Source organism: Ruditapes philippinarum, unplaced genomic scaffold, assembly GCF_026571515.1.
Source record: "Ruditapes philippinarum isolate M1 unplaced genomic scaffold, ASM2657151v2 ctg2794_1_1_1_1, whole genome shotgun sequence".
Classification (NCBI taxonomy): domain Eukaryota; kingdom Metazoa; phylum Mollusca; class Bivalvia; order Venerida; family Veneridae; genus Ruditapes; species Ruditapes philippinarum.
Window position 1 is genome coordinate 40,518 of NW_026863646.1, and position 24,814 is coordinate 65,331.

A 24,814-nucleotide genomic window follows, 5' to 3' on the forward strand; every position below is an offset into this window, starting at 1 on the left:
TATGTATACACGGACGTGAAATAATTTATTAGACAATCACGGTGACTACATTACGGTGTTACAATTAAACGTTGACAGTTAAGCGCTGTTCACGGTCAGTGAAGTATCCTACATGCCGCCGCTATGGGGCTATTGAAGTGGAAACTTTTACATAATTGAGTATGCAGATTTTAAACCATTGTAAACAAATCCAATTCGAGGAATGAAATCAGTAACGTAACGTCGACCGACACTTAGAGTTACGGTGTTAACGTGCCGATCGTTTTTACGTTACCACAGCATGTTTTGTTGGACGTAATATTAGGAAAAGGAAATTTATAACATAAACTTAAAAAGAGGAATATATTTTGAAACAATAAATGTGAAAATGAGGAATTATGTAATAGTTTTACTTCTTATTATTATACTATGTTGCGGCGTTAGTGCTCGTGTCAGAAACTATTATATTGCTGCCGTAGAACAGGAATGGGACTACGCCCCCACTGGCAAGGATCTCGTGTTTAATCACCAAAGGTAACGGTGAATTATTTTATCTCATTTTGTCATGAACCTTCTAACCGTAATTACCTCATATGTTTGAATTCCTAAATTCATTTTTTGGACTATATAGTTTGTATTTTTTAAGGATATGGAACTATATCTAATGAAAAAATTATATGCAATAAAACCATGTTGTTTCCGATATATTACGGTAGATTCTCGAAAAAAATGAAACATAGAATGTTTCTGTTATTTAACACACATTGAAAAAATATATGTTAACAGAATAAAATATTCCTGAACAAAATATTTTATACTGTTTTTTAAAAGGGGTTTCGAAATCATAGTGTAACAATGATTTCGTGCATGCGCCATTTGGTCTTAAGGAAATCCACAAACATATTTCTTTCGTACAGGTATTTTGAAAGTATTCATTTAAATTATTTTGCAGCAGATATATAGCTTTATACTCGTCCATTAAAATTTCAACTTGATTTTAAGGTAGTAATAGAAATGTATAATTGAAATCTGCAGTTTACTTTGTACTACATCTTTACGCCCTCGTCATGTAATTCTTCGCATCCGAACTCCAAACAGTGATTTTATTGAGCGATAAAGTCACTGTTTGGGATATATTATTTCTTAAATAATACCGTAATAATAAATTGGAAAGTTAGAACGGAACGCTAATGATAAGTGCATTATAATTCGAATGCAAGCTGTAAAAAGAAACCTAAATCACCACACTGTTTCCGAGTGGTTCAAAATTTTAAACAGGAAAACGTCGTTACTTAAAATAGACAGGGTATAAAGTATATTTAGTAAGGTCCGTACTCTCAGTGCCTGAAAGAGTGGATGGACCCCATTAAGCATGGGACACACGCACACACGCACGCACGCACACACGTACGTATATTTAGTAACGTTATACCTGTTCATAATCCGACTTCCTAGACATTGTACTGTTTACACTTATTATATTATATATTGTGTGACGTATTGTGCTTGATACGGACTACCATTCTACTAATGGACCTGTCTACATCATCATGTTAATGTTGTCAACAGTAGTTTCAGTAATTGTGACAGTAAATGCAATTTATCACACATATATCTTGTAACGTTCGTGTTGCACGTGTTACAGTTGCTTTGATATAAAAATGTTTCCTCTGTGACTCCTACACACAAGGACTTTCTTAACATTAAATGCACAAGTTGAAAGAGCAGATATGCCATTGTGACGTCAATTTTTTAATTACCATAATAAAAATACCAAAATAATTCAACGGGTCCAAACGTCCTTAAGTTAATGATTATTTGCGCATGTACTTAAGACGTCATCTTTCAAGCTGACACTTTACACTCAAATGGCAGCAATTTAAATCTAGTTTTGACCATCTGGATGCTGTTTTCCACCTACAATTCGTGACAGACCATTGGTCATCTGTGTATAAATTGGTTGTAGTGGGAGGTTTAGTTGTATAACTTGACAGGTTATTGTTTACTTGAAAATAAATGTGGTTGTTGCCTTTATTTGAATATGTTTGGGGTGAAATGAACTTTTGAACAAAGTAAGGTGTTGTTTGCAAAAAATAATGACCTCCTAAATGAGGTACATCGACCGAAATTAAAATAGATATTTTGTCACAATGGTCGTCGACTAGTGGGTCACACCTTTGCGCTGCTATTCTAATGCAATGTAATACAAAACACTTTTCTTATCGGGCTATAAAAAGAAGCAAAAACACGGCTTAAATTAAGGTTACAAGTAGGCTTTAAGTAATACTTACAATTAAACAAGATGCCAGAAATGTAACATAATAACGCATTGGTAAGGGGTCTTCCTGTACCAGTTGACCCATCGCGACATACACATAACTCGAAACAACGAAAACACGAAATTACGATAGTGAAAAGTTAATGATGGTGAAAAGTCAAAGAGACGGTGATGAAAAGTCGAAAGTACGATGGTGAAAATTAAGTATAATTTTGTGTTTTCACCATCGTACTTTCGACGTTTCATCATCGCGGTCTCGTTGTTTCGTTATTATAGTAAACGAAAATAGATAATGTATTCATGACCGAATGGTTACAGAATGCTATACATCAAGTGGAGATAGATGTTACTGCATTTCTAACAATTATCCATCTTTTTTTCTCTCGGGTTTAATTTTTTAAACGTTGCAATGTACGTTAAATGTATATAAAATGTACGTGTACGTACCGTCTAAGTGACGGTATACATGTGTACGTGACAAGCATTTAAAAATGCCCATGAAATCGTGTCTCCTCACACGGTAATACTTATGATATATTAAATATTATATCAAGATTTCAGAGAGGTAAAAGCCCGTTTTGTAATACAAATGAACTCCCAATTTCAGTTCATGGATGATAAGTATACATGTACAAAAATGAATTTAAAAAATACTACAGTAACTCAGATATTTTAATTTAAACTTCATGTATCAACATATTTTTTTAAATTATAAATTATGTGTGATATCTGTATTTTGACAGGCTGATATGGCCCTGTATAAACGTCTGTGTGATCTGAGTAATTATAATGTATTACTTTGATTAAAATATTAAAGGGACTCCTCTGAGGTCGTTTGACATGGCGTTACTGGCAATATTTTTCTAAGAATAATGTGCCATTTGATAATACCTCTTTTGCAAAATTTCAGATCATTAGCTCACTCCGTTTTTTTCCAGTTTATTATTCTTACTGTGAATGATGGCCCAAAAATTGAAAATCGTTGCGTCGCTTTTCACTGAAATCGTGCTAAGGATAGCACAAAAATACGGTTTCCCAATTTTAAAGATTTTTCTGAATATATTTCTTGTTGATAATTATCTTTTGCATTTCTTACTGTTTTATGTGCCTCAGCTGATCTGTGCAATAATTAAAAAAAAATATGTCGACCTCAGTGGAGTCCCTTTAACTCAAATCTTGGCAGCAACCATGTGTATAATTAGAACGCCAGGATTGTCCAATGAAACGTGCAGTACCATAACACACATTAGCCGCGTCATGACAAAACCAACATAATGGGTTTGCGACCAGCATGGATCTAGATCAGCCTGCGCGTCCGCGCAGTCTGATCAGGATCCATGCTGTTCGCTATCAGTTTCTCCATCTGTTATAGAGTATGTAAGCGAACAGCATGGATCCTGATCAGACTGCGCGGATGCGCAGGCTGGTCTGGATCCATGCTGGTCGCAAACCCATTATGTTGGTTTTGTCGTGACGCGGCTCACATTAAAGCTATAGTGTAAGGACGCAACTAAGTCTAAGTTTTACCATTTTAATTGATTCTTCTTTAATTAACAGCTTTTATAACAAAATCAAACTGAAAAGACATTCCTTATTCATTTGCTTAAAGAACATAACTGAAGAAAAACAGAAACTTTATTTCAGACTTGTACAAAATACATCATCATACACAATATAATCATTCAAATATATCAAATATAAGTCACATTCCATATTCATATCATAGTAAATGTAAACAAAGTACTTTTTATTGCTTAATTTATAATGACAATTCAGAAACGATGTAAACACTTATGAATAATTTTGCAAGATTGCTTATAAACAACTGCCTAAAGTGCAAATGATTGTTCGTATGTGCACATGATTGTTCGTATAAATATGTGTCAGTTCAAACTAATGTATTAAATGCATTATCATATTACTGTACTGTATGTAACCATGTACACATCTTAATAGCACTGGAAAATACATACAAAGTTTACATAATAGCATGAAGATTAGACTATTTCATATGTATTGCAAAATATGACGTCATTTGTATTAGAATTTTATCCGTCATTGAGAGCGAGTTTTTTTATACAGGAATAAAATATGACGTCATTTGAATCGGAATATATACGGCAATATTATGACGTCCTTTGAAATCGAGTTTTTTTTTTTATTTAACTTACTATGTATATGTTAGTGTTCATCCGTGCTGTTCTACAGAAATTACAAATTTCGACGGGAGCGATAGCGACAGGAGAATGTTTCTAATTTCTGTAGAACAGCTAAGGATGAACACTTACATATTTAGTGTCAAGCTTTATTTGGCCCTTGATTACGTCACTACGCGGTACTATGAAGCACTATGAAAAATAGAAGGCGACTATGAACGGATTTCAATATAGTATCGACTTTTTTCTTCTATGAAAATTAACACACATAATTTTTAAGAAATACAGCGTTTTCATTGGATGACAAATAAAGCTGGACACTAAGTACAGTGTTGGAGCAGTACATCTAGACGCTTGCAGAAATCATGATCACAGAGTAGAAATGACCGATTCTTTCAATTTTCATTCATTATCGTTTATAAATCGGTGTGAACAAATGAATTAGAAGTCTAAGAGCGCATTTTGACAGGTGAAAACGCAATATTTAGCATTGAATCATTCAAGGGCTTTGTCTGGTATATACCGGAATACGTATTGAGTTTTTTTTTAAATCTTACTCCGGGGATAAAATTGACGTCATTTGTATCGAGTTTTATCCGGAATGTAGGCCTATGTATAGATATTACAGCATGACTGATTATTACGTGTATACTTTAAGCATCCGTTAATTACAGCTTTTAATGTTTTAATTAAAAGTTTATGACCTCCTATAAATTAATACATTAGATATGACATGAATGTTTAATTAATATTTTGCTTATTATTCTTGAAATACTGCTGTAAAGAAAATTTTGATTTTTTTTCCATTTTGATTGATTGTTAGACATTAAAGTTTTGCAAATTATTGCTCAGACAGCCTATCAATCCTAAATTTTCTATTTTAGCCTTATTTCTAAAATGACTCCTTTTTTTGTATGACGTCACACTCATATAAAAATAAACGTTTAGTCTTCGTTCTTAACTTACTAAATTTTGATACACAAAGCCAATCACACTTTGGTGCATTTATTTTACAATACAATTTAACATTTACTTGAGCAACACCCTTTGAGAGACGTTTGAAGATTTTGATTGTTAAGAGGAGATATCCAAGAGAATTTAAATATATTGTTAACTCGTACGAGTAGATACTATTGATGTAAAGAGTTTGTTGCTCTAAGAGGGCCACTTTGAACAGGTTACACTGTATATTCAAATTACGGAATGCCGTTAGGGCCATTGCCTATGAATGTGTTGATCTGAAACGCGATAGTCGATAGTACGATGGTGAAAACGCGAAATCACGAAACTACGATGGTGAAAACGCGAAAGCACGATGATGAAAATGCGAAAGTACGATGATGAAAACGCGACAGTACGATACTACGATGATGAAAGCGCGATAAACTATCGTGTTTTCACCATCGTACTGTCGCGTTTTCACCATCGTAGTTTCGTGATTTCGCGTTTTCATCATCGTAATGTCGTGTTTTCATCATCGTACTATCGCGTTTTCACCATCGTACTATCGCGTTTTCACTATCGTACTATCGCGTTTTCATCATCGTACTGTCGTGTTTTCATCATCGTACTATCGCGTTTTCACCATCGTACTGTCGTGATTTCATCATCGTACTATCGCGTTTTCATCATCGTACTATCGCGTTTTCACCATCGTAGTTTCGTGATTTCGTGTTTTCACCATCGTACTATCGACTATCGCGTTTCAGATTAACACATTCATAGGCGATGGCCCTAACGGCATTCCGGAATGCCGTTAGGGCCATCGCCTATGAATGGTTTGATCTGAAACGCGATACTCGACAGTACGATGATGAAAACACGAAATCACGAAACTACGATGGTGAAAACGCGACAGTACGATGGTGAAAACACGATAGTTTATCGCGTTTTCATCATCGTAGTATCGTACTGTCGCGATTTCATCATCGTACTATCGCGTTTTCATCATCGTGCTTTCGCGTTTTCACCATCGTAGTTTCGTGATTTCGCGTTTTCACCATCGTATTATCGACTATCGCGTTTTAGATCAACACATTCATAGGCGATGGCCCTAACGGCATTCCGTATCAAATAGATACACAACATAACCGTGATGCGAATGTCATTGCAATTCTTTTTTTGTAACTATGAAGAAAGTTGTCTGTTGATTCAAAAAGTGCGCATATTTATATAATAAGAATCTGATGTGAAATATGTGGCCAATTTAAGGACTAAGTATATCATAAAAAATTAAAAACAATCTGTAACTTTTTACAAACAATCTTATTGCGGTTTTGTAAAAAACATTGTTTTGAAATTTATGACAGTTTTTGCTGGCAGTTACATAAATTTATAACGTAACCAAGAGCACATGTTAAATAAATATGTCACTTTAAGACATTTCAAAACATAAAAAAGTTCAAGTTTAATTTCAAGAACGAAAACTGTTAGAAATTATATTAAAACAATTAAGCTGATGTCAGACAAATAACAAGTTTTTCCATTAATTTCTGTTTACAAAGAGTATAAACTATATACATTCTATATATATAACATTGTATTTCTTCACCGTCGTGAACAAGTCAAAAATCTCTAGAAAAAAGAAATTGATGTCCTTATTCATCACAATTATTTTTACATGTTTTAATCGAACAGGTTGTAGGCGGCTACTTGAATGATTTATCTATGTTAACATTTGACAAAACCCCTGTTAAAACCGACAGCAGAAAACATTTATTGCCTATAAATCTGACAGTGTTAACATTATAACAGTGACGGTTTTATTATTGTCATTTTGAATCAAGGTTAATGGGTTAAAACAAGGCATTCCTCTCCCTGCACCCCTTTTTAAGCCATTCATACATCGTTACTTATTATCAACTTATTATCAATAATACCGAGGAAAATGTCCAGGAGATATACATGTATAATAATAATCATTTATACAGCTAATAATAATGCATGCCAATAGATTTTATTTGCATAAAACATTGTACTTATGACAATAGCATCAAAATGCTGAGAGAAAAATTCCAATGCACATCCCATTATAAAAAAATAAATATAAATAAGCCTTTTTCCTCTTCATCTTCTTTTCCTTCTTCTTCTTCTTCTTCTTGTTTTCTTCTTTTTTTTTCTTTTTTTCTTCTTTTTATTCTTCTTCTCCTAAAAAATATAACAGTTGGAAATACTATTGTAAACAACTGTTTATAAGAAAAATTTTAAGCTTATATATGTAAAAAGCCGACTGGCTATATGTTGGGCGGATAAATTTTGGAAAGAAAACCAATAAATTATTTCGATTCAATTAAGAATCAATATATGTTCATATAAATGATCATTAACATCAAAAACCTATCAAATATCGGCAGTAAACCTGCTAAAAGGTGTCAAATAGAAAGGATATGTGTCAGTAATGTACGCCTGTAAGAATGTATGACTGCGTGCTTCCCTTCACTTGATCATATAACGATGATAAATCGTCGTCAAGTCTTGATTATCAAGTGTTAAATATAATACATTGACGTCATATAAAAGTGAACATTTGAATGATGTAAACTCAACGCGTGTATCGCGCTTGCGTTAATAATAATAATAATTGATAATAATTGATAATAATAATAATAATAATTATAATTATTATTATTATTATTATTGTTTATCATTTTATCAATATTTGAAATATCTTTGTGTACATAACAGAAATGCGCCTATTACATAACGAATCAGCTTTATTTTAAAAAAATATGCATTTTACTTTTGCTGGTAAAATAAAAAGTGTTTCATAGGTAGATTTTCCATGTCTAAAGCGCCAATCATTGTATTTGATTGACGCAATTATTGAATAAAAATAGTCGTTTTTTTCAACAAATATACAAAATAAGAAAATCTTACATAAATCTAAAATAAATAAATTAAAAAAAAAACACATAAAAACGGTGCACTGGAGGTCATTGGAATGAAGTTAATGTAAAGATACTATACACATTTGACAAAGACGACGTGGATTTTTTATGGAAAATACCAATATATCTTTATATGCAGTTTTTACTTAGGAGATTTTTTTCGTATTTAATATCGTTTTAAAGGGGCGTCACTGGCCGTGTGGTTAAGGTCATTGACTTCAAACCAGTTGCCCGAGTTCGAATCCCGACAGGGACATTTGATTCCTTCATGTTAGGAAGCAATCCAGTTAGCTCACAGAACGTCGATGGATGTACTCAGGTACCCGTTCGTGCCTGAAATAATGCATGGAAGGGAACATGAGTTCTTCCTCCACCAGTAAAGCTGGAAACGCGCCATATGACCTATACTGTGTTGGTGTGACGTAGAACCCTACCAAATAAAAATGTCGTTTTAAATATTGTTTTCATTTCTCTTGTAGCGAAGCTGACCTCCGTATCAAGACGAAGAAGGACCGTATAGGCAGCAAATATATGAAAGTTGTGTATAAACAGTACACAGATGGTACTTTCACACAAGAAATACCTCCGCCTGCACACCATGGGTAAGGAACTATTTTCATCATATCATTATCATGCTAAAACACTTTTGCGTCTTTTCGTCCTTTCGGCCACAATGTGCAACGGTTTCAGTTCAAATACATGTATACAGAAATTTAAAAAAGTAAAGACGAACACGAATGTCGTGACAATGTATCTAAACAGAAGTGAAGCCGTCCGGTTAGCTCAATAGGTCGGGCGTTGGACTGTCTATCGGGCGGCCTGTGTTCGATTCTCGGACGGTGCAGGTCACTTTCGTTGTGATTGATCAAGAAAATCCTACTACAGTCATGTAGCTCTGCTCTGGTATGCACAAAAGTTATCAGTTCCTTGCGAAAGTAACGGCAACTATTATTGGTTAACTGTATTGGTTAACTGCTTGACAGCCTGTCTAAGAACGATGCGATGGCTAAAATGAGCTCTGGGAAAAATCAACGTGGCTTACTGCCTTGATTCGAAACGAAAGATACTAACACCGACACCTAATCAAAAGTTACAGACAGGTACAAAATATTCACAGATTTTAAAGATAGGGAAACCAGCCAAAATATATACGTTGTACTCAAACAATATCACGAGACCCGCCTCTATACAAACTGATTTCAAAAATGTAATCTCTGCAAGGCGGGTTTCTGCGGAACGATATCCTTTTTACATCAACAGTTCGGGTTCTTCGCAGAGGAACAGTGCGAATGACCGTGGAAAGAATTTCATGATCAATCACATCGAAAGCCCGAGAATCGAGCCCGAGTCGCCCGATTCACAGTCCAACGCTCTACCTATTGAGCTTGACGGACGGCTTAGGTCCACAAACTTCGGAAGCTGGACATGTCCGTTTAAAACAATAAGCAGGTAAAGTGTTAACGAAACTGTTTTGTACCAGCAGAAACAGCAGAACTGTTGCAATGATAAGGTAAAAAATGTAACATGTGACGAATAGATGTAGCGGTTAATCATTCTACCATAGTTTAATTAAAGCATCCGTCATCGTACTACATCAAACAACAGTGCATCAAAAAAAAATGGCAGGTTTAAGCGTAAATCTGTTTCTGGTTTGCTAAACACATACAGCACACACATATATGAACTCATAAATTGTGTCGCTAAAATTATGGAGAAGACGCCTGAAAAAAAATTATATAGAGGAGAAACCATTGTTTTTTGAATCGTATGGATTTTACTAGAGTGGATCGTAGTCGGCTCGTTAATGATTAATCCACTTGAGTCATATACAAGTTCCGGGTCAAGATTTTCTTCTAATATCCCTATTGTCTTAGAAGAGGTCTCAGAAAAAAATAATAATAAGATAGAAATCTTGTCATTAAGTCATTAAGTATTATCTAATTATAATCTAATTAAATATAGATATAATTCTCTTCAAGTATATTTTTACTTTGTCTTAATAAGAACATTTCGTATATTCAATATACCGGAAATACGTTTAAAGGAAATAGAATTAGTCCTCATCATACATTCAAAGATTGTCTGTTAACCACAAAACATAAATAGAAACGTTTGCAATATTTAGCAAGGGAAAAAAACAACATATATGACGTTAATAATTGATCACAAATATGTTCTTACATGCTATTATTTATATTTATTAAACAAGGCGTGTGACAAACTGTTACCTTGTGGTACTCCACATTGTATTAAAATGTACAGTAACTGCCATGGTGCGTCAATGTTGGACTAATGGTGTTAAAGTTACAAAAGCCCTAATTGAGCAATTTTGAATTATGACAAGACAAATTAGGGCATGGAGTAATATTTGTAACATACTGGAAGAAATAAAAAGTAATGGCCTACGTTATTTTTTATAAGAACATGACATTAAACACGAATTTTGCTGTCCTATCCGAATTCTGGCTTAGTTTCATCATCTGCTTCTGAATTCGCATTAATTTAGTGTAGGTTTAATCATAAAAATGCATCTACGTGGTTTAGTTAATTCTTAAGGACTCAGTGGACCTGATCCTTTAAATATGAACATTTTTAAGATCATACTGCCCGAAAACCCAATTCCAAGTTGTCCAAAACATTTTTTATACAATTAGTATAAGTGTTGTTAGCCACTACTAAACGATATATGCTATTCATTGATACAAGTTTGCATTCAATGCTCTTTAATTAGAATTAAGTCTGGTAATAGAATATAATTTATTTTTACCCCCAATCACACCTTAAATATACCAGTAAGGTTATTTGCATGGATATGCCTGATACGAATTCTGAAAGTTTGAATTGTTTTGATTATTCATAAAACTAATCGATTACTGGTAATTTTTTAAAAAAAGATATATAATTAAATACTCATGTAAAACTACTTTTTTGGTGAATTATTATTTGAGTTTTAAGAATACTGATTTTGATTAATATCGTTTTTGTTGTTTTTTTTCGTTTTTTTACACAAATCGATATACAATAAAATAACCAACATTTATTCTTAAGGTAAGAAAGTGACGTCAATATAGTTTAAAAATAAATGGAATTTATTAGGAAGAAAATGTTTTTAACGTGACCATTTTATTATATTTTTTCTTCTTTTCAGGTATATAGGGCCAACACTTAAGGGGGAAATAGGAGACCAGCTAAATATTCAGTTTAGAAATGTCATTACGCAAGTGAATGCAAATCTAAGTATTCATCCGCATGGACTATTTTATACAAAACACCATGAAGGTTTGTATTACATTTACATATTTTTAGTTTAATTGCGCCTAAAATACGTCTGCAAAATATCCATACGTATTAGGAGAAGACGTCATCCCCATTTATTTCCCTAATATTGAAATGTTAAAAACATTTCTAAAAGGTTTTTTATCGGTGAATATATGGAATACAATACTGCATAGGAAATCAAACGTAAGAATAGACACATTGTGATAATTGCATTTTCCAGAACCACTACACCGATGTTGTTTTTCCTTATCACATTACTCCTGTGTTATTCCGCCTGAACTATGCTTTTAGTTTTGTGACCTTTCGTTTATGAATGATTGTTTAAAAAATGGTGTAATCTCTAAAGATACAATGCATGCGTGCAAAAGAGCCTGATTAATTGTAGTCTATTATAATTATTTCTTTATCATATTATTTCAGTTTTAAGTACTCGAGTTTGATGTTCAAATTTTAAGATTTTTAAGTTTTATGCTAATAGACCTTTGGACCTTAGTGGAAACCCTTAACAAACTTCACAGAAATGATCGTTATGTAGTCCAGTAAAAAAGTTACATTTATAAATGGTTTCAGACTGATGAATAAAGGGATCATATGAGCTAAAAATAGACTTGATTCTTTATAGAAATTTTAATGCTCAGACCCTAGATATTTGGTTTAAAGCATCAGCATGTAGTCCTGTAAAGATGTATGAGTCATGCCACTAGGGTAACTTAGTTGATATAGACTTCTATAGGAATCAAATATTCTTGAAAACTGCAATGTAGAATTTGCTCTCAGACCTCTATAAATATTTATAAATCATGTTGTTGTTGATGATGTTGTGAACAAAACTGACACATCCAAAGTGACCTTATTATACTATTTTGTTGATGTTTTAGAATTTTTGTAATAGAAATCACGTAATCAGTGCCATCTATTTTCTTTTTTTTGTAATTTTCGAATTTCTTGTGTTGCAAGACACAAAAATTGCACACAGAGTTTTTCATTTAAGTGCACCATGGATGAGGTTCATAAGATGAAGGGTCTAAATAAAACGGCTTTCATAATATGTAACTGCTGTTACTGTAGGCTTACTAATATTTTATCTATTTTGTTAAAAGTAAATTTTGTTTTGCCTGCTTTGCAACGACAATATGTTCATATGTTGTTGTTTTTGTTGTTGTTGTTGCTGCTGTTAATATTATTATTGTTATTTTTACATTGTATTATTATTATAATTATTATTATTATTTACAGGTGCGCTATATTTAGACGGTGAAAACTCTATTGCTAAAGTAGATGATTGGGTACCGCCAGGGGGCTCTCATACATATATCTGGAATATCACACATAATTTTGCCCCCACCGAGGCAGACGATAATTGTATTCCATGGGGCTATCATTCACATGTTGACTCTATGGTAGATATTGAATCTGGTCTCGTGGGCGTCTTCGTCGCATGCAAACCTGGTAATTCTTATTTTATTGTCCAAAATATAAAATGAGCCGTGTCATGACAAAACCAACATAATGGGTTTGCGACAAGCATGGATCCAAACCAGCCTGCGGATCCGCGCAGTCTGATCAGGATCCATGCTGTTCGCTTACAAACTCTATAACGATAGCGAACAGCATGGATCCTGAACAGACTGCGCGGATGCGCAGGCTGGTCTGGATCAATGCTGGTCGAAACGCATTATGTTGGTTTTGTTATGACACGGCTCAAATAATCATTTTATGAGGGTTAAAACTTCCCACCAAGAAAGGTACGGGTGTTTGTGAATCTCAATACAACAAATGTTGTCCTTGGTCATCATTTAATATAAATAATATGTACAACACAAGCCACAAACAAAAATAGAAACATTTGCAATATTTCGCATGAGGAAAAAAACAACATATGACGTAAATAATTGATCATAAATATATACTTACATGTTTTATGTATTTATTAAACAATTAATGCATGTAACAAAAAGTTGCCTTGTGGTACTCCACATTTGTATATAAATGTAGAGTAACTAGTGCGTCAGTGTTGAACTAATGGTGTTAAAAGTTACATCAGATTTCTAAAAGCACTGACTGAGCGAAAAAAAGTAATTTGTATAAAAACATGATACAATTTATTGATGGAATACAGTTTTAAGTACATGTATCTGTTTAATTCCTGCTTATAATCCTATGTGCACAAACAAGATAAGATAATTACCTAACCCGGATGCTCCGCATATGATACATGTATATAATTATAATCTTGATCTGGGTATACATCAAAATCAGCATTTTGAAGCTTTTTAAACAAGTTATTTTTATATTAAAGTCCCATTATGTCGCAGAATGCTTCAAGATCTTTTTATTTTTGGTATTCTTTTATATTTTCAAACAAGTTACTCATTGACCAATTACCTGAACTGCCTTTTTCAATTGTTGCTTTTCTTGCAATTAGTACATATAAAGTGATTTTGACATTACATTGACTGCCATTTTCTTCTGACTGCCATTTTCTTCTATCATGCCCTAAAAACATTTTTAAACGTTATAAAACTCATGTTTGTTCTTTCTAAAGAATTAACAAAAATAATTTTCATTTGTCATGCGTATTGTGTCTTTAAGAATTATTTTCAGCATTTAATTTAATAACGATTTGTTATGAAAAAGACTATACCGTTACAAATTTCACATGCATTAAAGATATCCCTGCATTATGTATTAAACATGTTATTACTTTGTTTCTAGGTACGCTATTACCGGATGGACGTAGAAGGGACGTAGATCAGGAAATTGTTCTATACACTGACGTCACAGACGAAAGTCTAAGTCATTATATTAGCGTCAACGTCCGTCGGTGTCTAGATCCACACGTCTGTCTCCAACTTTTGCGAAATAAAAACGAAAAATTTTTAGCCAGCAATAAGATGTATCACATTAATGGTTACGTTTACGGAAATCTACCACGTCTTGACGTCTGTGAAGGCAATGACGTGGCTATTTATACGTTTGCTCTGGCTAACGCGATACACACAATGCAAATATATGGACAAACGTTTGTTATTAAAAAGCATAGGTAAGGTTAAATGTCATCAGTATATTTTGATTTCATACTTAGAATTCTAATATATGTTTTAATAATATTAATACATTAATAAAGATTTAAAGACTAGATCTAGAATATATAGATTTGCGCCAAAACATCTAATCATTTTTTACGTAGTTAAACGTTGTTAATAACTATATATTGATGTAATATTGCAGACAAGCAGACGTCTTAAATAACAGATGACATAATTTATATAAAATAACAGTACCAAAGTGGTTTCAGGTGGTTTGCTGACAACAACAAAAAAGTTATACACTTATATTCTCAATTTCATATGAGTTTTTTTTTTTAGAAAAATCTAAATATCAAATTGTTGCTAATATTTCTTTATAATTATCTCTCACATTTTTACCCGTAGAACGGATGCTGCCTCAATTTATCCAGCTACATTTCACACAATGAACATGGTGCCAATTAATGTCGGAACATGGCTTCTAGTTTGTCGAAATAACGACCATCTCCATGGTAATATGTTGCTCATATAAAAGATCATTTTAGCCGCGTCACGACAAAACCAACATAGTGGGTTTGCGACCAGCATGGATCCAAACCAGCCTGCGCATCCGCGCAGTCTGATCAGGATCCATGCTTCTCGCTTACCAATTATATTACAAGTGGAGAAACTGATAGCGAACAGCATGGATCCTGATCAGACTGCGCGGAGGCACAGGCTGGTCGGGATCCATGCTGGTCGCACACGCACTATGTTGGTTTTGTCGTGACGCGGCTCATTTTACCTCAAAATACGATCAATATATATAATATTAACTTTTATTTTTATGATTTGTGTTGTTGTTGTTGCTTTAAAGGTTAACCGTTTCCGCACAATTCTAAAATGAGTTACTATATCTGTTAAATATGTGTTCCTGCTGTCAGATGGTATTTATTGGTCATATAGCTAAACCATTGTTGCTGTTTTTGACATAAGTAAAATGTAGTGACTTTGTATTTTGTATGGAAAACAAATTACAGTTTGTTTAAGTTTATATAACAAATTATATCATATTTAACACTGCTTTCTTCCTGTATTAAGCAACTCAAATTTAAACATTTTACCTTTAAAGTTAGAGAATTAATCGTATTCATTTATAAGGATTAATGTGCATTAAAATAGATTGAAATTTATGATAAATATAAAGGATAATTTATAATTTTGCAAAATAAAAACTCGCCATTTGTTTGATATAACATTGTGTATATTAGCATAATTATATGATAGCATAAACTGTTTAAATGTAACGCCCTATCCAATATTTCCATATCATTATTATCAAAGTAAATCCTTGCCAAGAAACCCCATTAGACGCTTTATCCCGTTTGACTATATATGCACTACTGAAAGATTATCCTGTCACTCTATATGTTGTGATATTCTTGGTAGTTTTCACTCCTGATCACGGCAGTAAGCCACATTGAATTTACCAGAGCACAGTTCAGTCACCGCATCGTTCCTGGGTAGGCTGTCAAGTAGTTAACCATCACTAGTTGCCTTCACTTTCGCAATTATATAACTGATAACTTTTGTACATGCAAGAGCAGAGGTACAGTGCGAATGACCGTAGAAAAGATTTCGTGTCAATCACACAACGAAAGTGACCTGCACAGTCCAAAAATCGACCCCGGAGCGCCCGATTCACAGTCTAACGCTCTACATATTGTCAATCAAGATACAAGCAATTACCATTTGAGCCGTGTCATGACAAAACCAACATAGTGCGTTTGCGACCAGCATGGATCCAGACCAGCCTGCGCCTCCGCGCAGTCTGATCAGGATCCATGCTGTTCGCTAACAAACTCTATAACAAGTAGAGAAACCGATAGCGAACAGCATGGATCCTGACCAGACTGCGCGGATGCGCAGGCTAGTCTGGAACCATGCTGGTCGCAAACCCATTATGTTGGTTTTGTCATGACACGGCTCATTTATCAAGGATGATCAGAATAAGTGATAGTATAACTTTGTTTACTTGTCTTACAGACGGTATGACGGCATTCTTCAATGTCAAGCGATGTAGTCAGGAACCCATGCCGGACACGCCGGCAGGCAAGAAGCGGAGGTACTTTATCGCCGCCGAGGAAGTGAACTGGAATTATATGCCCGGGGGCAAAGACTTGTTTACTTCCGGCAAAATTGAAATGGATCACGGATTTTCAAGGTATAATTCACATTTGATAGTCTGCTGTTGTAGATTTTAGTTACTAAATTTGAACAAAACAACCTACATAATTATGTTGATATTCATTAGAGCATGACATGCTGTATGTAGAATATGATTTATTAATTGTATTTTGTTTTCAATAGCAATGCTTGATGAATAATGATGGAAAGAAAAAAAATCAAGAAATAATCAATTATTTGTTAATTTTTGCGAAAGATACAGTGAGAGAACAATAACGAAATATAGAAATATAAGCGGCTGCTTTTACTCATATAAATTCATAAACCGTTAACATATCTATCTTCTGTAAATTCAATTTAAATTTATTTTCAGTAACTCTCACCACCATATGCACCACGGTGAGCACCACGATGCCCTCGGTAACACGTATAAGAAAGCTGTCTTTGTCGAATATGAGGACGAATTTTTCAGGTTAGCATGAAGTTGTCAGACAATATGGTTGTTGTACCATTCGGATGTCAGTGTAACATTTGGTTGTCAGACAACATTGCTGGCGCACCATATCGTTTTTGGACAAAATGGTTGTCTAACTATGTGGTTGTTTTACAATATGGTTATCAAGCCATGTGGTTGTCTTACAATATGATTTTCGAGTAATGTGGTTGTCTTGTCTTACAATATGGTTATCAAACAATGTGTTTGTCTTACAATATGGTTATCAAACCATTTGGCTGTCTTACAATGTGGTTGTCGTGACATGTGGTTGTCTTACAATATGGTTGTCGTGCCATGTGACTGTGTTACAAAATGAGTGTCGTGGCAAGTGGGTAACGGACAATTTAGACAATATGAGCAATGTGGTTGTCACACAATATGGTTGTCGTGCCATGTGGTTGTGAGACGACAAGGTAGGCATACCATGTGGTTGTCGAACTCTTCTTAAAATAGCAGCATATTATTTTGTTCTAATAACGTACAATATTCATGTTTGTAAAACGACAGAGGCATTCTATGTTACAATTCCTTCGAGAACGAGAAATTACCAAAATATCATGGGGACAACACAATTTTACAGTTTATCAGTGTTATAAAAATATTGTATAACATACACGTACATGTATATATCTGTATACATGTACATTTTTATTGTGTGTTCGATGAGTATTATATGCGGGATTTTGTTTGTTTGTTTGTTTTTTTAAACATATATCTATCATTTATTTCAGGAGAATGAAGCCTCGTCCTATCGAAGAAGAACATTTACATATGCTCGGACCCCCTATTAAAGTAGAGGTTGGGGACACTGTTGAAGTGGTCTTTCTAAATAAGGCGTCCAGACACTATTCCTTCTTCCCACATGGTGTTGGCATTGACAAGTCACAGGAAGGGTCCGTTTATTATACCCGAGATAGTGGTAAATATTTTAATACTGGTCTACTTTCAATCCGTGATATGTTTGAAACATTTTCATATGGTTTTGTCTTTGTAGAGGTGAACAACGCCTCTAACTCTAACCTAACTTCCTTGCTCTGAATCCAGTAAATATCATAAGATTTAGGCTTTTATATTCCTTGCTATAGACACGTGACTAAAATTTTGAAGATATGATTGTATGTCTCAAAGAAGAAGGAAAAGTTGTGTATTCACCCGAAACCAAACCCGCATTGTTTTTGACACATTTCTTTCCTTATACGTGATCAGTTCAAAATAAATGAAATTACTTTAATAGTGGAATACAATAGAAATAGTGCAGATCTTGATGTTGAATGAAAACCAAACATTTGAAATTGTCTGTATAATGAGTGTATTGATGTTTTAACTTTTACAGTAAATGCCCCATATGGTCTGATTACCGAACCAAGAAAGATAACAACATATCAATTCAAAGTGCCATGGACCGCCGCGCCAACAGCAGACGACCCGAATTGTCTTTCTTACACATATCACTCCGCGGTAGATATCCGGAAGGATACTAACACTGGGTTAATTGGTCCTCTGCTTGTGTGTAAACCAGGGTCACTGGACAAGGGCAAACAAGTAAGTAGCATGTCGTAATAAAAGTATAATAAAAAAAAACTGGTTGTTTTTCTCTGACATGACAGGGCTCATGATTTGTGTACCATAAGAACAAAGTCTGAATTTAAAACTTGTGTTCTTTTTCCATGATGAGTCAAAATGAAAAGTGGTTCGACGCATGTATCTCAAATGGGACTAAATATCGCCCTAAATATCGATTATCTAATTTACTAATAATTTACTAGTTTAAAAATACCTTAAAATATTTGCTCGCTGGAGCCTACACACTGGTTTTTGGCTTCGCGCGTGAAGATATTTCTTAGGTATTTTAAAATAGTAAATTATAAGTAAACAATGTACATAATAGTTGTTTAAAAGAAGGAACATTCGCTCTATTGTTCAGAAGGAATCTTTTTCTTAATATTTTTGAAACCCTGCTAAACGGCGATTCCTAACAGTTTTTGGAAATGCTAATACTTGTAATTTTGTTACAACCGTTTATAGGAGTTTGGAGGGGGCATTATAAAAATTACTAAGACTATCGTTATTTCCCTTTTTAAAATGGTTATCAAGTTATTTACAGTGACTATTCATGTTTACTTTATGTTTTTGTTTAAGGTACACGTGAACAAGGAAATATTTGTTCTGTTTCACGTTGTTGACGAGAATTTATCATGGTACATTGACGAGAGTATACGAGAGTTCTCCCCTGATAAGGCGTTACTTAACAAACAAGATGAAGCTTTTAAGCATGGAAATCTTATACATGGTTTGTAAAACATTAATTTATGATACATAAAACATTTGAGCCGCGTCATGACAAAACCAACATAGAGCGTTTGCGACCAGCATGGATCCAGACCAGCCTGCGCATCCGCGCAGTCTGAGCAGGCTCCATGCTGTTCGCTTACGAGCCATATAACAAGACGAGAAATTAATAGCGAACAGCATGTATCCCTATCAGACTGCGCGGATGCGCAGGCTGGTCTGGATCCATGCTGGTCGCAAACACATAATGTTGGTTTTGTCGTGACGCGGCTCATTTATGTATGATACATAAAACATTTATTTTTGATACATAGAAACATAGAAATGAGTGAAACTGAACATTTTAGAATATTCACGTTTCATCGGTATTTCCAAAATACGTTACATACTAGACGGACACTCCTCCTGTTTAATGTCTTTGTATACAGATTTTGCTAATGTTTTCTTATAATTCTATTAAAGCAGCATTTTTCAAGATTCATTCTAATTTTCGCGAAAAACATTGAACAAAATTTTTAAAGTAAAATATTGTGAAGTAAACAAAAAAATAATTTACACATTGCAATCGGCACTTATAATCTGTGGAAATTACTCCCCCACCCCCACCCCTTCCAAAAAATAATAGCATAGCTCTTACTGCGTTAGTTAGCAGTAGAAATATGTGATAAATACTGCAAATTCAGTCTTTAATGCGCATAACATGTAAATAATTACTGGAATCTTGAATCATTTTACTTTTCTTAAAACCTTAGTACATTTTCTCTAGTTTGATTTCTTTGAAATATTTTGGCTCATCTATGCATAATTGGCAACTTTGTAAACAAAAGTATGATCTCTTTTTTTCAGCAATTAATGGACGAATATATGGAACATTGAATGGAATTGACATGTGCTTAGGTGATCGAGTGTCGTGGCATTTTCTAGGTGTAGGTTCGAGTAAGGATTTGCACGGAGTTGCCATTGAAGGAAACTCGATGGCAGTGAATGGACGAACGCTTGATTCGAAAATTATCATCCCGGGTCTTGGTTTTACAGGCTACATGCATCCAGACAATGTTGGTGAGTAAACTTCCCTCGGACTTTAAATTGCTTGAATGGGCTGCTAAAAAGAATTAAAATATTTTATGAATGTGTCTTCGTTAAACTTACAAAATGCATTTTTATTACAAATCATAACTAGCAAAACCCTGTCACATATTTATATAGAAGGTTATACTCCATATAAAACGTTTCTTATATGTCCAGATCGTACTTAATTAACGTAAAGTTGATTATTTTATGTGAATTCTATTATAAATACAAAATTGAGGAACATATCTATAAATTCTTATTAATGAAAATAATCGTGTTTTGTTGCCATTTTGCTTTTGTTGCTTTTAAACATATCCCAGTACATTTCATCCATTACCAATCATAATAATGTGAGGACGATACGATATACATTCACCCATTTATCTATCATAAATGTGTGAGGACGGAAGTTATAATAACAGGATTGCTTATATTTTTGGTTATAATTTTGGTTTCATTTTAACAGGAAAGTGGGCGTTATATTGTCATACTCACCACCACTTGATGGCCGGCATGACATCAATGTACAGTGTTAATGTGTGCCAGAATCCACAAAGTCTTCCGGTTGTTCCAATGAAGCCCTCTGGCGGCGTTCGTCGGTATTACATAGCTGCTGTGGAAATCGACTGGGACTACGCCCCTTCAGGAATTGACAAAATAATTGGAAAGCCTCTAACAGATAACACAGCGTAAGTTTACACAATATTATTCATAGATGCATACACCTATTGGATGTAGTTTTAGATTTCAAAATTATAATTTTACATTGCCCTTTTATTTTTGTACCAATACATTTGTTCGAACAAAGCAAAGTTAAGTAATTTGTCCTAACACCTAGATAAGAAGTAATAATATAGGTGTGTTTGGAATAATAAATACGAGAAAAGTACCTATACTTACACATTATGTACTTTTATGAAATGACTTTGCATTCCTGGAACCAAAATAATCAACAGTTAAAAGTCTTTCAGCCAGCCTTCACATTTTTGTTGTCTGACCAGGCTCTATACCATTGAAAGTTCAAATATTATATTTTATTATTGAAAACTCTTTAAAGCAGCAGCCTCCATATGCACGCTAATTTTTATGAAAATGTAATAAAAAGTAAAATGCTGTCAAGTAAACAAAGAAAGTAATTTACACATTGCAAACGACACTTAAAATCTACGAAAATCACCAAAATTAGGTCAGAATATGTCAGAAAAGCCTTTATTGCGTAAGTCACGCAATACAAAGATAGGGACGAATACTGCAAAGTCAGCCATTTAACGCATATAACGTTTAAATTGTTACTTGAATCTTGAATATTTTTTACCTCTCTTAGAATCTTGGTACATTTTCGTTAAGTTAGATTTTCTTGACTAATCTGGAGACATACAGCTTTAAGTCTGAATGGACTGTTTTAAATTCAAAACTGGGCACATTCATTACACAAAAGGTTAAGGGTTAATTAACACGATATTCATATAATTCCAGGAAATCTTATTTGTATACAAGAAGTGACGGTGGATTTATGGGAACTATTTACAAGAAAGCAGTCTACAGAGAATTCACAGACGACACTTTTAAACATGAAAAGAAACGCGGCTATCGAGAAATACACTTGGGAGTTATGGGACCGTTTATTCGTGGCGAGGTTGGTGACGTCATTGAAGTTGTATTCATGAACAAAGCTTCTCATCCCCTTTCTATAAAACCACACGGAGTATTCACTAATAAAGGAAATGAGGGTATGAAGTACAATGACGGGTCAGTCCACCGGGGCGATAACGAGGTTCAGCCCGGGAAAGTATTCACCTATAGATGGACTGTCCCACAGAGGGCTGGTCCCGGACCGAATGAGCCAAATTGTATCGGGTGGATGTACCATTCAGCTGTCAATATGATAAGGGATGTGCCTACTGGACTTTTCGGGCCGTTAGTTACATGCAGAAGGGGTGTTCTAGACGCCAAGAACCAACGCTTAGATCATCACTCGAGAGAATTTGCCATGTCATATTACATCATAAATGAAAACAGGAGTTGGTATATTCGTGAGAACATGCAGAGAACGAAAGAAATGGCGCCACATGAAGAGTTTGAAGAGAGTAACTTGATGAATAGCATTAATGGTTATGTCCTCGGAAATACCCCAGGTATGGTAATGGAGGTTGACGAACATGTCACGTGGTATGTAATGGGACTTGGGTCTGAGGACGATTTCCATACAGTTCATTTTCACGGTCAGACGTACGTACACAGGACAGCAAAATCACATCGAGGTGATGTTCTTGAAGTGTTTCCTGGGACATACGAAACTGTTGACATGTATACAGATAATCCGGGCACTTGGCTTCTACATTGTCACGTGATGGAACATTTATCACATGGAATGGAAGCTAAATATGCAGTGGTTCCAAAGGGAGGTAAGTTGTCTCCTAATTATTACACGAGCATTATAGTTATCAGAAATTAGTCATTTTATACCGTATTTTTTTTTAAATAAATGTAACTTTACAGGAAAAACCTTGATAGATAAACTTATATGAATCTATGTGTCTCAAAAGCAAATATTGACAATAATAGTCAAGTTTTTGGGCTACACAGTTATATTATCTTATTCATGCATTTACAATTTCAAAAGAAACAATTTAAAAGTATTATTGTGAAAAAATCCATATTACATTTATTCGATAATAAATTATATACATTGCATATATGCTATACATTTGTTAACACAAATAAATTTTTAACTACGTCTCAATGAAGATGAAGGTTTTATTATTATTTTCAAATGTTTTTTTTCTGAAACTAATATTGAATGTCACAATGTTCAAGAAAACTAGAGCAAGTTGTGTTATAATACTTTTATATTTTAATGTGGAAAAAGACACCAGTTACTTGAAGTCTTATGAATGCTACCTCTTAAGGGTACATTGAAAACAATGTTTTTTTGCTAAATGTACATGTACATTAAAACATTGTACAAACTATTTGTTATTAAGTAAATACATGTGATTCATCATATGTGTTACACTTGTTTAAAATTTCTGTTGTATTTTATATTCAGCACTCAAACCTCTTGAAGACGCCGAGAAAAACAGAAAACTTCCGGTAATGCTACATAAACTTCCGGTAGTCACTCAAACTTCGACTGTTGCATCTTCAGCCAAGAAAAAACCAAAGAAAGATCCTCCGCGACAAGCGACAGTGTTAATAATTCCACCAAGAGCACGAGGCGACATGCCAATTATTGCTAATAATGTAAATCAAGTTGCTTTATCACCAACAGTTCAGACAAAACACGGAAAACCAAAGCATATTTCGAAAAGAACAGATAACACTTCCGGTGGACCCAAAAAGCATGTTTTAGCTAATGAAGAGTTAATGGGTCTTCATAGAAATGGAATATTACCTGGTCGCTGGCAAATTTTAACTCGGCCAAATTTACAGAATAGAAACAGACGAAAAAAATAAAACGGTTGACGATTTGAAAGATATTTTTGTTAACAGTTATTTATTTTGTGAAAGAAACAAATGCATAATATTCATAAAATGGTTTGGTTTGGCGTCTCTTTATAATTAGATATACTGTCTGATTTAAGTCACGTCTGCTGCGCCGTTATTATATTTACATTCACCAATAAGGAAATGTACGATAAGTGTGAGTAAGGCCAGTAGGTGTGAAGAATAAGTGTGTGTAAGTCGAGTAGGTGTAAAGAATAGAAGTGTATGCATTAAATCGAGTAGGGAGGAACGATAAGCATGTGTAAGTCAAATTAGGGGTGGGGGTGGGGCAAGCAGGGCCTCCGTCTAAATAAAATACCCGTGAGGAGAATATATGTACGTGTAATGATAAAAAGTACGTGTAAGTGTTTAGAAAATGGGTTACGATGAAAATAATATAAATACGTTCTAAACGAAAAGTTTGTGTAAAAAGGGTGTGTTCGTGTAAAGAATATATGTTCGTGTTAAATAAGTACGTTTTAATTGTATACTATATGGAGATAGTGAATACACTATCTCACCAATTCATACTTACCGCACAGAAAGAATAAACATACTTATCTCAAATTAGATTCTTGATTAATTTCAATTTGTATTTTCCCCTAACTATTCTATGTGTGTTTTTTCACAAAGAGTAAATTTACATACATGCTTTATTTTGAAATTTGTTTTTTTTTTTTTTTTTGGAAATATTCTAT

At 34.0% G+C, this 24,814-nt stretch overlaps 1 protein-coding gene across 1 annotated transcript; it reads left to right on the top strand.

Moving 5' to 3' along the window:
- The first annotated feature begins 65 nt into the window (after positions 1–65).
- Positions 66–24,683, top strand: LOC132722822 (hephaestin-like protein). The gene is made up of 15 exons (XM_060707393.1): positions 66–513; positions 8,780–8,902; positions 11,449–11,579; positions 12,816–13,028; positions 14,295–14,622; positions 15,014–15,120; positions 16,634–16,811; positions 17,148–17,246; positions 18,002–18,189; positions 18,604–18,812; positions 19,410–19,560; positions 20,406–20,618; positions 21,097–21,319; positions 22,107–23,035; positions 23,680–24,683. Exons 1-15 carry the CDS (start codon positions 368–370, stop codon positions 24,084–24,086), a joined length of 3,645 nt encoding a protein of 1,214 aa, XP_060563376.1. The 5' UTR covers positions 66–367; the 3' UTR covers positions 24,087–24,683.
- Positions 24,684–24,814: the final 131 nt, after the last annotated feature.

Coding starts and splice junctions, on each gene's coding strand:
- LOC132722822 (XM_060707393.1), top strand. CDS start 368: ATGAGGAATTATGTAATAGTTTTACTTCTTATTATTATACTATGTTGC. Junction 13,029..14,294: donor CTTCGTCGCATGCAAACCTG/GTAATTCTTATT, acceptor CTTTGTTTCTAG/GTACGCTATTACCGGATGGA. Junction 18,813..19,409: donor CACTGGACAAGGGCAAACAA/GTAAGTAGCATG, acceptor TTTTTGTTTAAG/GTACACGTGAACAAGGAAAT.